Source organism: Schistocerca americana, chromosome X, assembly GCF_021461395.2.
Source record: "Schistocerca americana isolate TAMUIC-IGC-003095 chromosome X, iqSchAmer2.1, whole genome shotgun sequence".
NCBI lineage: Eukaryota > Metazoa > Arthropoda > Insecta > Orthoptera > Acrididae > Schistocerca > Schistocerca americana.
Genome location: NC_060130.1, coordinates 756,002,041 through 756,015,832, shown reverse-complemented (window position 1 = coordinate 756,015,832; position 13,792 = coordinate 756,002,041). Strand labels below are relative to the sequence as shown.

Below are 13,792 nucleotides of genomic sequence, written 5' to 3'. Positions count from 1 at the left end.
AACCCATTTGACTAGAACACTGTTTCTAGATATCAAGCATATTAACCCTAGGATGCATGGTGCAGAAAACACACATGAATGCATATGCAGGGTCTCCAAGGCCCTGCCCTAATTTAAAATTTTCCTCTTTTCATATGATCATTCTTTGGAGTTAAATTTATTTCTGTCAAATTTATTGTCATATTGAAAGATTCCTGAGATACACTAACAGGATCTGGTTGGCCTTATTAACATTTTATTAATATTTTTTTAAAAAACTCTAAGAGTGAATTTTTATTAGTTACATCCATTTACATATAACATACACAAATAATTTTATTAATTCACTTATAAGTTGCAGTTTACATTTTATAACATTTATTACAACCAATTTCTTCAATTAAAACATAATCATTATTCACAATATTATGTATATAGGCAATATTTTGACAAAAAGTTATTATTCATTGTTCACATAAAATTGCATTTTTCTTAGTATTCAACATGTGACAAACAAGAAGCACAAAGAACGCCACTATGTTCCTTACAGATGTTGGTTTTACACTTAATGCATGTCATAGCACTTTTCCTGTGTTTATTATATGGACAATAATTGCATCTTCTTCTTTTTCCTGAAACAGGTAGTTGGTTCGGCAATATGACATCTTTTTGAACACCACATCTTTGCATGGCATCAACAATTTTCTTTGGAAGATTAGGGATCTGAATACGAAGTTCCATTAGTGGTCTTACCATTTCCTCTGCTAAATCTCTTAGGAAAAAACGCCTTTTATCACTTTTTCCACTATGGTATGTCAGACGTTGGGCGGAAAATAAAATTTAACTGTCCATTGCTGCGACGTCCATCATATTCATCCTTAATGCAAATGACCATCTTCTTGTTTGTCTCTTGCAAGTGTAACAACAAATTTTCTGGTCCATTTGATCTACTCCACCCTTTGTAGAGTTATAGAACTTTATTATATCTGGTTTCTTTTTTGCACGAGTTTCATCAATGTTTCTGTTGTGATGCATTGTGCTAATGAGAACTACAGACTTTTTCTTTTTGGGAACATAACTCACCATTGTAATGTTACCTCTAAATGCAAACAAAGAGGAATGAATCACTCTTGAGCAGATGGTTTCATCTCAGTAGGAATTTCTGGTTTATTTTGTTTGATTGTTCCCACCACTGTAATTTGCTTCTGAAGCATCTCTTCTGCCAGCTGCACACGAGTAAAGAGGTTGTCAACAGTAATATTTTTTGATGATCCTTCAATGCTTTTAGCAAGATCTTTCACCACATTCAATCCAAGATTTTTCTGAATAGGTTCATGGGACTTCCTTCCCGTGTAAACAATTCCGTCTAAAGCAATGCAGATGTAGCATCACGTAACCAAAATATTTTTATGCCATACTTGGCTGGTTTAGAGGGCATATACTGGGTGAAACTGCATCTTATACAGAATGGGACTATCTGTTCGTCAACTGTGAGCGAATCATTGGGAATCATTCTATTTCTACACTTGTCAAGAAATAGTTCCCATAAATAGTGAACAGCTGCAAGTTTGTCATCTGCAGATCGATCTTCATGGGTATGCCTGTCATCAAATCTAATCATTCTCCTTATATCTTTGGATCTATTTACTGACATGGTGGCCTTTTCATCCAAGAATAATTCTCTAATAGGGACATCCCAACTCTTCTCAACACCAGGAAGCAGTAAAAGACCAAGAAAACCCTCCATTTCAGCAAGCGAAACGTTTTTCCACGTTTTACCATGTAAAGCAGCCACTCTCCTGCCTTCAATATTTGTGCAGTTGATGATTTCCTCTAGTATTTCCTTGTAGATGAAATAGTCCCAGGCATCCTTAGGTTCACAGGTTTTCAAACCACGGACTGTACCAGGTGCCTTCTTACGATATTATGGACAGGCATACGAAAAGTTGCAGGAGGATCTAATTTCCAAATCGTTCTATTCTGACTAATGTATGTGTGGTCTTCTATACCTTTTTGTGGTGGTTCTTCATTTTCAGACTCTGATGAAGTAATATTATCAGAAGAACTATCATCTGCTCAATATTCACTTCTGCAGGCTCATGGGCTGATTCTTCACTGCTTGCATCTTCAAAAATATTTCCTTCCTCACACGAATCATCTTCTTCAAACCACTGAGCCACAACACTTTCAAAATTAGCTGCATTTGCATGTACTGACTCTCTTGCTTTGCATGTCAAAGCCATAGCAGAAGGCGTGTCTCTCGAACAGTAGCTTGTGCAGCACTAAACGAGTCATACTCTAACAATATGGGCCTTGCAGCCACAAACAAACTACAGTAACAATGAGGCTGACAAGAGCAGCACAGGATAACAATACTATGCAACAATAAAACATTTGATAGCAAAAAGATCAATAATACACTGACATCACCAATATGTGAAAGTAGTGTGTATTATTTTTTAGTTATACTATTACTACTACAGCTACTGCTGCTGTAGCCACTCCCGTTGCTGGAAATACCACTACAGTTATTCTTGAATTAATAACTGCTCCCGAACAAATGTTGGAGACAATATGGGCTAAAGAACATTTATAAATGTGGGAGGGCTTCTGAAGCCCTGTTTATGCATTCACGGTGTGTGGGTAAACATACTGAATTATACAAAAAACTTAAAAAGGTATCTCGTTCAGACTTGATAGGAGGAATGTCACAGTGTTAGTGAAAGAGTATTGGAAAGCAGTTTGAAATCAAACAAAAAATTACAGACTTATTTTTAAAAATGAAGACATACAAGGGCCTTGGAGGTCCTGTATATGCATCCTAGGGTTTGAAGTTATAAATTTTTTCTGGAATGTCATTTTCAATTAATACAGATGTATCCTCTGAAAACAAACCCAATGTGAAAATTATTCATAGAGAAACCAAACCAGAGCAGATCATAGAGTAGAACCTTGAGAGACACCTTGTGCTACTTGCAGTATTTTAAGAAGTAAGAAGTTATTACTGTTCATCCTGTGTTGCAGAAGTATGAAGTAAGCCACAATAGGGCATTGCCACTAATACCATACTTGTTTAGGGCATGTAGATGAACAGGAGAAGAAATTTCTGGGATTCCCTAACGTAGTATTATGGGCCCTCTGTTGTTCCTTATGTATATAAATGGTTTCAGAGACAATCTGAGCAGGTGAGATAGGTTGTTCACAGATGATGCTGTCGTCTATCATCTAGTTAAACCATTAGAAGATCAAAACCAATTTCAAAACAATTTAGATAAGATATCTCTATGGTGCAAAAATTGGCAGTTGACCTTAAATAATGAAAAATGTGAGGTCACCCACATGAGTGCCAAAAGGAATCCATTAAACTTCAGTTACACAATAAATCATTCAAGTCTAAGGACCATAAATTCAACTGAATACCTAGGAATTACAATCACGCTAGCTCCATCATTGTCATCAGGAGTAAACCTACTGACTGCCAGGCCTGGCACTATTTTCCATGTATATACCTATGATTAAGGCCATTGGCACCAATCAGACAGGTCCCAAACAATGTGTGCACTGAAGGTGAGTTAGGCAGCTCATAGCAGCTCTGCCCTGCTGTGGGACTGAGTGATGTCAGGTGGTGCAAACAGCCAGCACCATGTTTGAAACTGCCACTCCCAGCTCCCTACAAGCATCCTTTTGACATCCAAAGCACAACCCCACACCATACTTAGTGTGTAGCCCTAGACTCTGTTGAAATTGTTGCTGTTCATTCCAATGTTGGCCACCTCTTTTATAACAGAGTCCCAGTATGTTCAGACATGAACAAAGACTCTTGTGTTATTAAACTGTATTTTGTATCTGTTTTCGAGGCAATGCTCAGATATAGCTGACTTGTCAAGCAGAATTTGCTTTATGTGTCTCTTGTGCTCAGTTAAATGCTCTGCAACTGTGCAGATTGTCTGACCTATATAGATGCTGCTGCACTCACAAGGGACACCATACACACCAGGCACATACGTCGTCTTTAACAGGGCGCAACATGTCTTGTATCTTCAGGGGTAGGCTGGTCTCAGTCCATGTCTCTGCAGTAGAAAGAGCTATCCACTGAAAGCTTGAGAATGTTATTGGAATTGACATGGCTTGAAAACCGAGAAGGTTTTATCCAGTCATGCCACCGCAAAAGACTCCAAGGATACTAAAGACTGTCTACAGTACGCTTGTCCGTTCTCTTTTGGAGTACTGCTGTGTGATGTGGCATCCTTACCAGATAGGATTAACAGAGTACATCAAGAAAGTTTGAAGAAGGGCAGCACATGTTGTGTTATCAACAAATAGTGGAGCGAGTGTCAAGGACATGATACACGATTTGGGGTAAACATCACTAAAACAAAAACATTTCTGGTTGCGGTGGGATCGTCTCACAAAATTTCAATCACCAACTTTCTCCTACGAATGTGAAAATATTTTGTTGACATTGGCCTACATAGGGAGAAATTATCATCACAATAAAATAAGGGACATTAGAGCTTGCATGGAAAAAGATAGGTGTTAATTTTTTCTGCCCACTGTTCGAGCCTGTTCTGTTGATGGCACAAATGGAGCGGTCTACTGCCTGTCAAATCTCTGGAACAGTTCTCAAGCGAATGCCCTGAAGTGGTTCCTTCATCTTCAGAATCAAATCAAAGTCACAAGTATTAAATCCAGGGAGTATGGTGGATCGTACAGTAGTTCCCAGTCCCATCGACCGAACAGAGCAGCCACAGCTTGCGCTGTATGCGGCTGTGCATTGTCAAGCAAAATGATGGATGATGCCCCAAAAACGAACAGCTTTGTGAAAGAAGCAGCAACACTTTCTGCACAACCCACCCATCATTTTGCACGACAATGCGCAGGCACGTAACTGCTACTCCACAAGACATGCAGTACCGCTCTGGGCATTATTCCCTCTCCTGAAGAAATATTGACCCCTGTTTCAGGGGTGGGGGTGGAGCCAACTACCGCACACTCTATCCAGATATTGTCAGGGGGTCCTTTATATGGCAGCATAGGAGGATCCTCGTCTTCTGGTCGCATTGTCATATCCTCTTCCCTATGATTAGCCCCAAAGGTAGTCCCTCCCGTTGAGGCTTCATGATCATTGAACATGTCTCCAGTTTCCTTGAACAAGGAGCTCCCATTATCAGTCTGCAGCTCAGGTCTGTAGGGCTGTAGTGGTGCTTCATACAAAGGACACAAAAAATGTCTGTGCATTTTTGTCTTTTTGATGAGTAGTCATAACACTCAACTTCATACGTCACAACCGGCATGTGACGAAGGATATAATACAGCCCAAAGTAATGCTTTAGTAAATTCTCCAATAGTTCCACTTTCTGCATCTACATACACATACTTACTCATACATACCCTGCAAGCCACCATATGGTGCATGGCAGAGGGTCTTGTACCACTTCTAGTCATTTCCTTTTCTGTTCCACTTGCAAACTGAGCGAGAGAAAACTGAGTGTCTTTATGCCTCTGTTTGAGCCCTAATTTCTCTTATCTTCATGGTGATATGTACACTAACAGTAGTAGAATAGTTTTGTGGTCAGCTTTAAATGGTGATGCTCTAAATTTTCCTTGAGTAGAACTTCACCTTCTCCTCCACAGATTCCCATTTGTAACAAATCTAGCAGCCAACCCCTGAATTAACTCAATGTCTTTCTTTAGTCTGACCTGGTGGGAATCCCAAACACTATAGCAGTACTCAAGAATGGATTGCACTACTGCTCTGCATGTGGCCTCCTTACATGCTCATTCCACTTTATTTCCCATACACAACAGGATCGTCAACAAACAGTCACAGATTGCTGTTCACCCTTTCTATCAAATCATTTATGCATGTAGGAAATAATAGAAGTCTATAAACTTCCGTGTGCCACACCTGCTCTTTTGAATGCTCACCACCATAGCAATGGGGCTACATACTGTTTTTAACAAGTGTCTGTTCACTTGATTGTTTTTTGCTCAATCAGTTTCTTCAGTCAAATGAAACAACCAAATGAAACTAGTCTCTAAGGCCATGTCAGCATTATGAATATTTTCACTCACTGACCAGGTTTGAGTAGTTTCATTAATGTGAGACAACTGACTGACATAAGTCTCTGTTGATTGTAGCCCTTATATGAATGTTTTCACTCACTCACCTGGTTTTAGTGGTTTCATTCATTGCAAGACAACTAACTGAAACAAATCTTTGTTGGTTTCAGCCATTATATGGATGTTTTCACTCAGCCTCTGGGTTTTTTTCAGTATTTTTGGTTATACATGAACCATGACTAAGAGTGACAACATGTTTATAGACGAATAAGGTATCTTATTTCAGGAACATATGAATAAAATATATATTTATAAAAAGTAAGTATTTTCAAAATGTATTTGCTTACTTAAGTACATATTCTCATACATGTGGTATTAAATATCAATTTCTGTTGATTTTAAAAGTCTGATGCTGCACTGTAAATTTAAATATATGTTAATGAACAGTCACTTCATAACACTTTTTTTTAAGTTGGTTTCTTGTCTTTTTGTTCAGTATCAATTTTGCAATTGATTTTAATCGAACTTCTTGATGAGCTAGACACTTGAAACTTTCATTATAGCACAGAACTGGATGACACTATAATATTAACTCACTTCAGAGTCTGGTGTATGGCAGAGGATACTTTGATTTTTGGTCGTCTGTATGTTTGGTACAACTTTTGCAACTGATTTTAAATGAACTTCCTGACAAGCAAACTGGATGACAATGTAGTATTAACCTGCTTTCTGGTATATAGCAGAGAGTACTTGGTGTACCACTACTGTTTCCCTGTTTTCCTGTTCGACTCGCAAATGTTTTGCAGTGAAGAACGATTGCTGCTAAGCTTCTGTGTGAGTCAGATGCTCTCTAATTTCTACAGCAGTGGCCTTTTCATGTGATATATGAAGGAGGAAGCCATATATTGATTGACTCAGTTGTAGAGAAACTGAAATAAATGTGAAATTTACCATATGTCTCTGCTGTAATCTCTTCAAACAGATAAGAGTAAGGAGTGTAGACGCTAACTGTCAAGAAATATCACAGAACAATTCATGTCATTTGAAGTGCAATAAAACTGTTAATAGTGCAGGTGAACTATTCATGCATCGATTACCTATTACATGCCACCCACATTTTTCATTTTATATTTTACAAGTATTGTTCAGCTTTTAAAAATTCACTAGCACAAACTTTCAGGACTATCTGTATGATGTTAGGAATATGTATGGGCTGAGGAGAAATTATTTAATACATTTCAATCCATTTTAAAAATATATTATATTGAAAAGTTTCTTACTTAAATAATTATCTTTAATATAAATTTATTGAAGCTCTATCTTCACCAGTTAGCACCCATCATCATTGGCTTTTTTTGGTAAATGCTTAGCTTCCATGCACATAAACCACATATGACAGAATTCTTTTAATTGGTAGATTGATTAGTTGCATTTTAAGCATATACTGCTACTTATGAGAAGGTTTTTTTTTCTTATTTTTCGTGAAAAATATTTGTAAGAGGTGTTAGTTTGTATTGTGCTATGCATAGCTTGGGAGTAAGTATTTCTAGAAAGGAAAAACGAAGGGAAAAAACTTAAAGTGAAGGCGTTATGTGGAATGTTGGATGTTTTGTAATAATAATAATAATAATTATTATTATTATATAATAATATTATTTGTACAACATTTTTTGTCATGTTCTTATGCATGTAAGTAATGGCTTGCACAATTTCTGATTGGAGCTGTAGTGGCGTAAATCTTTTGAAGTACCCAGCATTTCCACAAAACAATGTCACATTGTAATCACAATTAAAGCAGGATTCTCAATGAAACACTACAATTAGAACTGAAAGCACATTTATTACAGACAGCATCGTACAACTATAGTAGACCTGGGTGAAGAGTCCTGCTTTTTCTACAAATATAGAACACTGTAGAATATGGAAATGTTACAAACATAATAAGTTTTGAGAATGTTCCAGTAATGATAAATAGTAAATAACAAATATTTGCTGATGATGGAGTTTGAATTGGCAATCTGTCATACCCTAGCCAGTGATGCTAACATCCGCTCAGCAAGACATGCTGCACAGATCATAAGAGTATTAATCTTGAGTTACATACTAGCATTTATTTTTATTATTATAAGTAATACCAGAGATAAGTTTGAGACACAAAGTCGTTTAATATGTGAATAGAATGTTCAACAATAAAATCCTTAGATCATTTTTAAAAGCATACTACAGGCTAATCCTGTTGCATATTTGAATTAATAGCTTACAGAATTTAAAACAGGAACTTTTGTGCATTTTAGAGGTTGTTGTTGCTGTTGTCTTCAGTCCTGAGACTGGTTTGATGCAGCTCTCCATGCTACTCTATCCTGTGCAAGTTTCTTCATCTCTCAGTACTTACTGCAACCTACATCCTTCTGAATCTGCTTAGTGTATTCATCTCTTGGTCTCCCTTCTACAATTTTTACCCTCCACACTGCCGTCCAATGCTAAATTTGTGATGCCTTCATGCCTCAGAACATGTCCTACCAACCGGTCCCTTCTTCTTGTCAAGTTGTGCCACAAACTCCTCTTCTCCCCAATTCTATTCAAAACCTCCTCATTAGTTATGAGATCTACCCATCTAATCTTTTTAGAGGTAAACAAATATTTTTAAAGCTCGCTCATCATCTAATGATTTAGCTGAAAGCCATAGTTTACTCAAAAATTATTTCTGTTGATTTTAGAATCCACCATTGCTGAATTTATGTAAGAATGTGTGACCAAATCTTTATTGTGCTTAAAATGCTACACTATTTACCATGAACTGCTTGGTAAATGCTAATGAGCACACAGCAGAGCCAAGGAAACACACATATGAACATGTCATTTTTATTTTATTTGTTTCTCAGGTATATGCTATATGCTTGTGGTTTTGTTGTCAGTTGAGTAACATTATAATTTCATTGTTCTCTGCATTATAGTTTTAAACTGTTATTTGTGATGATAACAACAGATCATAGTGTACTTACTACAATTGCCCACATTCTTCTCTTTAATCAATACTCCAGTCTGAGTTTCCAGAAATGGCAGTCATATGTGTATGAGGTGTGCTTGCTTGTGTGAATCAATGTGTGTGTATTCTCTTTTCTGAAGAAGGCTTTGGCCAAAACTACTTGTGGTCTGCAACTCAACATGTCATCTTTATGGTGAGAAGTGATCTATCCTCTTCCCTCTATTGTTTTTAATAAATAATATTATTTTCAGTTTTAAGTCTCATGGCTAATATTTTGCAGAAACTAAGGAAAACAAAGTTATCAAAAAGTATTGCACTGAATGCTTGTTACATAAAAAAAACACATAATCATAGAAATATTAATACACTTCTTTTTTTGTTTCTTTCAGGATAATACAACAACATCGAGTAAATGCTTTGCTTACTGCACCAACTGCACTACGTGTAATAAGGAGAGTTGATCCTGAGATACAACATGGAAAGAGATACTCAACTGAATCGTTAGTTTCCAATGAATTCAGCCTTAAATATAGTTAAATTAAATGTTTCTTGATTGTCATATTTATAGCTAGCTACCTAATTAGTATTAGAGAGTATCGTAAAATGAGGTGAATCTGATCAAAAATGGCGGTTTTTTTTTTTTTTTTTTTTTTTCTTTTTCGTTCATTTACTTTTGTGATACCAGAATAAAAATTCAGTATGTTAATTTCACAACCTTGATAACAATATATTCATGTATTATGTTATTTTATTTTATAATTGCAGTTATTATTTTAAGTTAATTGTTGATAGGTCTCACCTCCTCAGTTGGGGCAAATTCGATCACCATTGTGTTTTGTATGCAGGAATGGAATCAGACTTCTAATGGAGTGAATCTGATCACTATTTTGATTTTTTTAAAATATATTGCTGTATTTGCAACAAAATTTTACAATTTCTAGACTAAAAAAATTTTTACGAACACATTAAACTTGGGATTTTTGCTATCAAAACACTTGAATTCACGAAATTTGACAAACAAATATTAATTTTTAGTTACTGTATGTTGTAATCAATGTGAAAAGTATTTACTCAGTGTCATAATCATCTGTCCATCCAAAAATAAATTAACCTCCCTTCTATGTTCTGGAACAATTTTTTAATAATTTGGGCCCTTTCTACCTCAGTTGCATCATCAATTTCTGAAAAGACATTACCATCAAGAACTTCTTTCTCAGAAATGCCATTTCATAGGTGTCGTTAGAGATCCTTTCAATTTTACCAATAGAAGTCCTGAACCTTTTTTTCGTAGGAAATTTTACTATGATGAAGCCATTTTCTTTAAATTCATGCCAATCATTATCCTTCTCCTTGTGCATTTCTTCATTTTTATTTGACTCATGCTGTTCTAGATCTGTGTTAGATGTTCTGGATATGAACTCCCTGCTTGCTGCCCCATCACTATCATTTTCATTGAAGACGCTGATAACAATTCCTTTTCCTGGAGTTAATGCTAAATGCTTAGCTTGACGTAGCTTTCCTTTTGTTTCATTAGAGCAAACCTGCTTTAATTGCATTTCGAAGGCTGCTGCCCAAGAAACTTCTTATGAGCTGGTTCCATGTGCATTGTTGTCACTTGCTTCTGAAATCTGTGAAATGACTTTATTGGGACAGAAAGGAAAAATTCCTGATTTTCTGAACTTAGATATTACATTTGGTTTGGACATGATAGCTATATTTTCAAAGGTTTTTTTCAACAACCTAGGAAATACAGATTTTTGCACCACTCCTCTATTCTTCCTTTTCCAATCGTGTAGCACATTTCTCCAAGCAAATTTTAGAGGTCTAAATCAAGGCCACATCAAGTGGCTGACACCAATGGGTAGAATTAGGTGGTAGAGGCACAAATTTAATATCCTATTCCTGGCACAGTTTAATCATGTTATACGAAGGTTGTTTTTTAAGTAAGGGCCGTTCGCGCATATAGTCCCATAGTTCGCGCACACGCCGCAACAAGCCACCGCACCACTTGCCGGCATCCTTCTCATTCACACTGATGCAAGTTGCAGCTCTGTAGCTGACGTGTATGCATCGCTGTGCTACTTTATAATGTTTACCATTATTGAATCGCCTGCTGCGTGTGAGATACAGTCAGTGATACGTTTTTTGACCACAAGAAGCCTATCAGCTGCAGAAATTCATCGTCAGTTAACAGAAGTTTATGGCTTGAATGCAATGAGTGAAGGTAAAGTGCGTCAATGGGTTAGAGAGTTTAAAAATGGCCGTTAAAACGTCCATGATGAAGAACACTCAGGCCGGCCCTCTTTCTTTGGAATTTCCACAAGTTTCAAGATCAGTTTTGTACAAAATAGTGTCTGAAAACCTAAACTTTAAGAAACTGTGTTCTCGGTGGGTACCCAGACTCCTCACAGAGGACCACAAAGGGAAGAGATTTGCCACTTCATTGGACTTTTTGATTCGTTACGAGGAAGAAGGGGATGACATGTTGAGTCAAATTGTCACTGGAGATGAAACATGGGTATCCCATATCACTCCCGAAAGCAAGCGACAATTGATGGAGTGGCGACACACAACCTCACCCATCAAGGTCAAAGTCAAACAGACGCTGTCAAAGCGCAAGATTATGGCAACTGTGTTCTGGGACCGGCGCGGTGTTTTGCTAGTGGACTTTATGCCACGAGGAACAACAATCAATTCAGATGCCTACTGTGCAACTCTAAAGAAGCTCCACAGAGCAATTCAAAACAAAAGGCGTGGCATGCTGACAAAAGGAGTTTTGCTCCTGCATGATAATGCTAGGCCTCACACCTCTCAAAAGACTCGGGATTTGATTGATTCTTTTGGCTGGGAAGTTTTGGACCATGCACCATACAGCCCCGACCTTGCTCCTAGCGATTTTCACCTTTTCTGGTACCTGAAACACCATCTTGGCGGGCAGCACTTCAATGATGACGATGAAGTGAAAGCGGCTGTGAACTCTTGGCTGTCGGAGCAGGCGGCCGAATTCTTTGAAGAGAGAATTAAAAACTTTGTTGTACGGTATGACAAGTGCTTAAATAAACAAGGCAACTATGTAGAAAAATAGGTAAAAGTGTGTAGAATCAGAAAATAAAAGTTTATTTACAAAAGTATTTGTATCTTTTTTTAAAAATAAAAACGGCCCTTACTTAAAAAACAACCCTTGTATGACAGATGACTCAAGCAACTGTCACCTATAATCACTTTAGGTCCATCTAATTGCCAGGCATGAGGCAAGACAATTTCAACAAACCATGATTCAAACATTGTTAGGTCAAACCAACCATTTTGGTTTCTATTGGAACCTGCACCAGTTATGCCCCCTTCAGTCCAAGTATCATAGAGGTGTTTTGGCCTATAAACTGCATATGGTGGAAGGCCTGAGCTGTCAGCAGTTGCTGTTATCATCACACTGATACTTGACTTGGAAGTATCCACTATCCTTTCAGGATGTCTTGTGCCTCACTTCACTATTACTTTCACTTGTCAAGGATTGTCACAAAAGTTTGTCTCATCATAGTTTATAGTGTTGAAGGGAGGGACACCAGTCAAGGTTGCTTCAAGGTTTTTAAAATAATAAGTCACTGTTTCTCGGGTAACTGCTGCCTTTGTCCACTTCACATTTTCACTTACTCTAATTATTAGTTCTTTATTTCTTTTCAGAAAAGATTTTACCCACTCATGCCCAGGTCTATTGTCACAAACACTTTTTTCAATCCTTCCTGCTCAATTGAGACAAGCATGTACAATGTCCCTAACATCACTGTTCCTCAAAGGAAACCCCCATTTCACACAACACAATAATCCTTCAACAAGGTTTTTTCCTCACTATTGGTTAATGCTGGTTGACTGCCTATTTTGTGTTTGTACCTTTCCTTGAGTTCCTCATTTAATGTGGTATATGGAACTGTGTATGGCTCCGAAGCTTTCCGGATGCTTAATTTTCCTGATTTGCAGCTTTCACTGCATTTAGAAGAAATTCTGGTTTGTAGTTAGATTTCTGTGTTGGTCCCAGAACCTTTTGGTATACTCACATGATTGGATTCACCACACAAAAATGCAGTTTTGTAATTAGGCCTGCTTAGTGACTAAGCAGTATTAGGAATGAACAAAAAAATGAAACTGTATCACTTAAGACATTCATATGCAGGCAATAATATTACAACTTACCAGTTACACTTCAGAAGTAACAGGCACCAGCAGAAGTTCTCACACTGTTGTGTTGACTACACAAGTGTAGCACAAGAATCACACACCTACCAACAATGTGATTTGCTAGTTGCGCACGCTCCAACGTGTCTTTGTTTTTGATAGATTAGTCAAGAATTCAGCTGCAATGTAATTGTTAAAATGCTACACTCAGTCATCCAAATGTGGAAAAACCAGTAAATAGTCGAATTGACACCACCTGATTGGATTCACTTCATTTTACAGTGCAAAAGGAAAATTTTCAATATATTTGTATAGGACTTCAGTTTCCCTTTGCTTTTGCCCATAAATGTTCAAGAAGAATTACTTTTGTGACAGCAAAACATGATCATCATCATTTTATACAGTTTCCCACAATCAGCAGGGTGTGCTAGCAACAGAATCCTCTCCATCTTATCCAGTCTTCACACCACCTCTCTGTTGTCACTCTAGCAATATTGTCCTCTATTCTGGGTGCTTACTTCCACCCTTTTAGTCCCTTGGTCTCCTGGCCTTCATCAGCCTCTCTCATATCTTCCTAGTCATTCTTGTCTCCTC

General features: G+C 37.3%; 1 protein-coding gene across 1 annotated transcript in view; it reads left to right on the top strand.

Moving 5' to 3' along the window:
• Nucleotides 1-13,792, top strand: part of LOC124555550 (acyl-CoA synthetase short-chain family member 3, mitochondrial) — a 324,870-nt gene that overhangs the window by 208,952 nt on the left and 102,126 nt on the right. Inside the window, exon 8 of the mRNA XM_047129506.1 lies at nt 9,418-9,528. Coding sequence (XP_046985462.1) covers nt 9,418-9,528 — 111 coding nt within the window. The remainder of the gene's footprint in view (nt 1-9,417; nt 9,529-13,792) is intronic.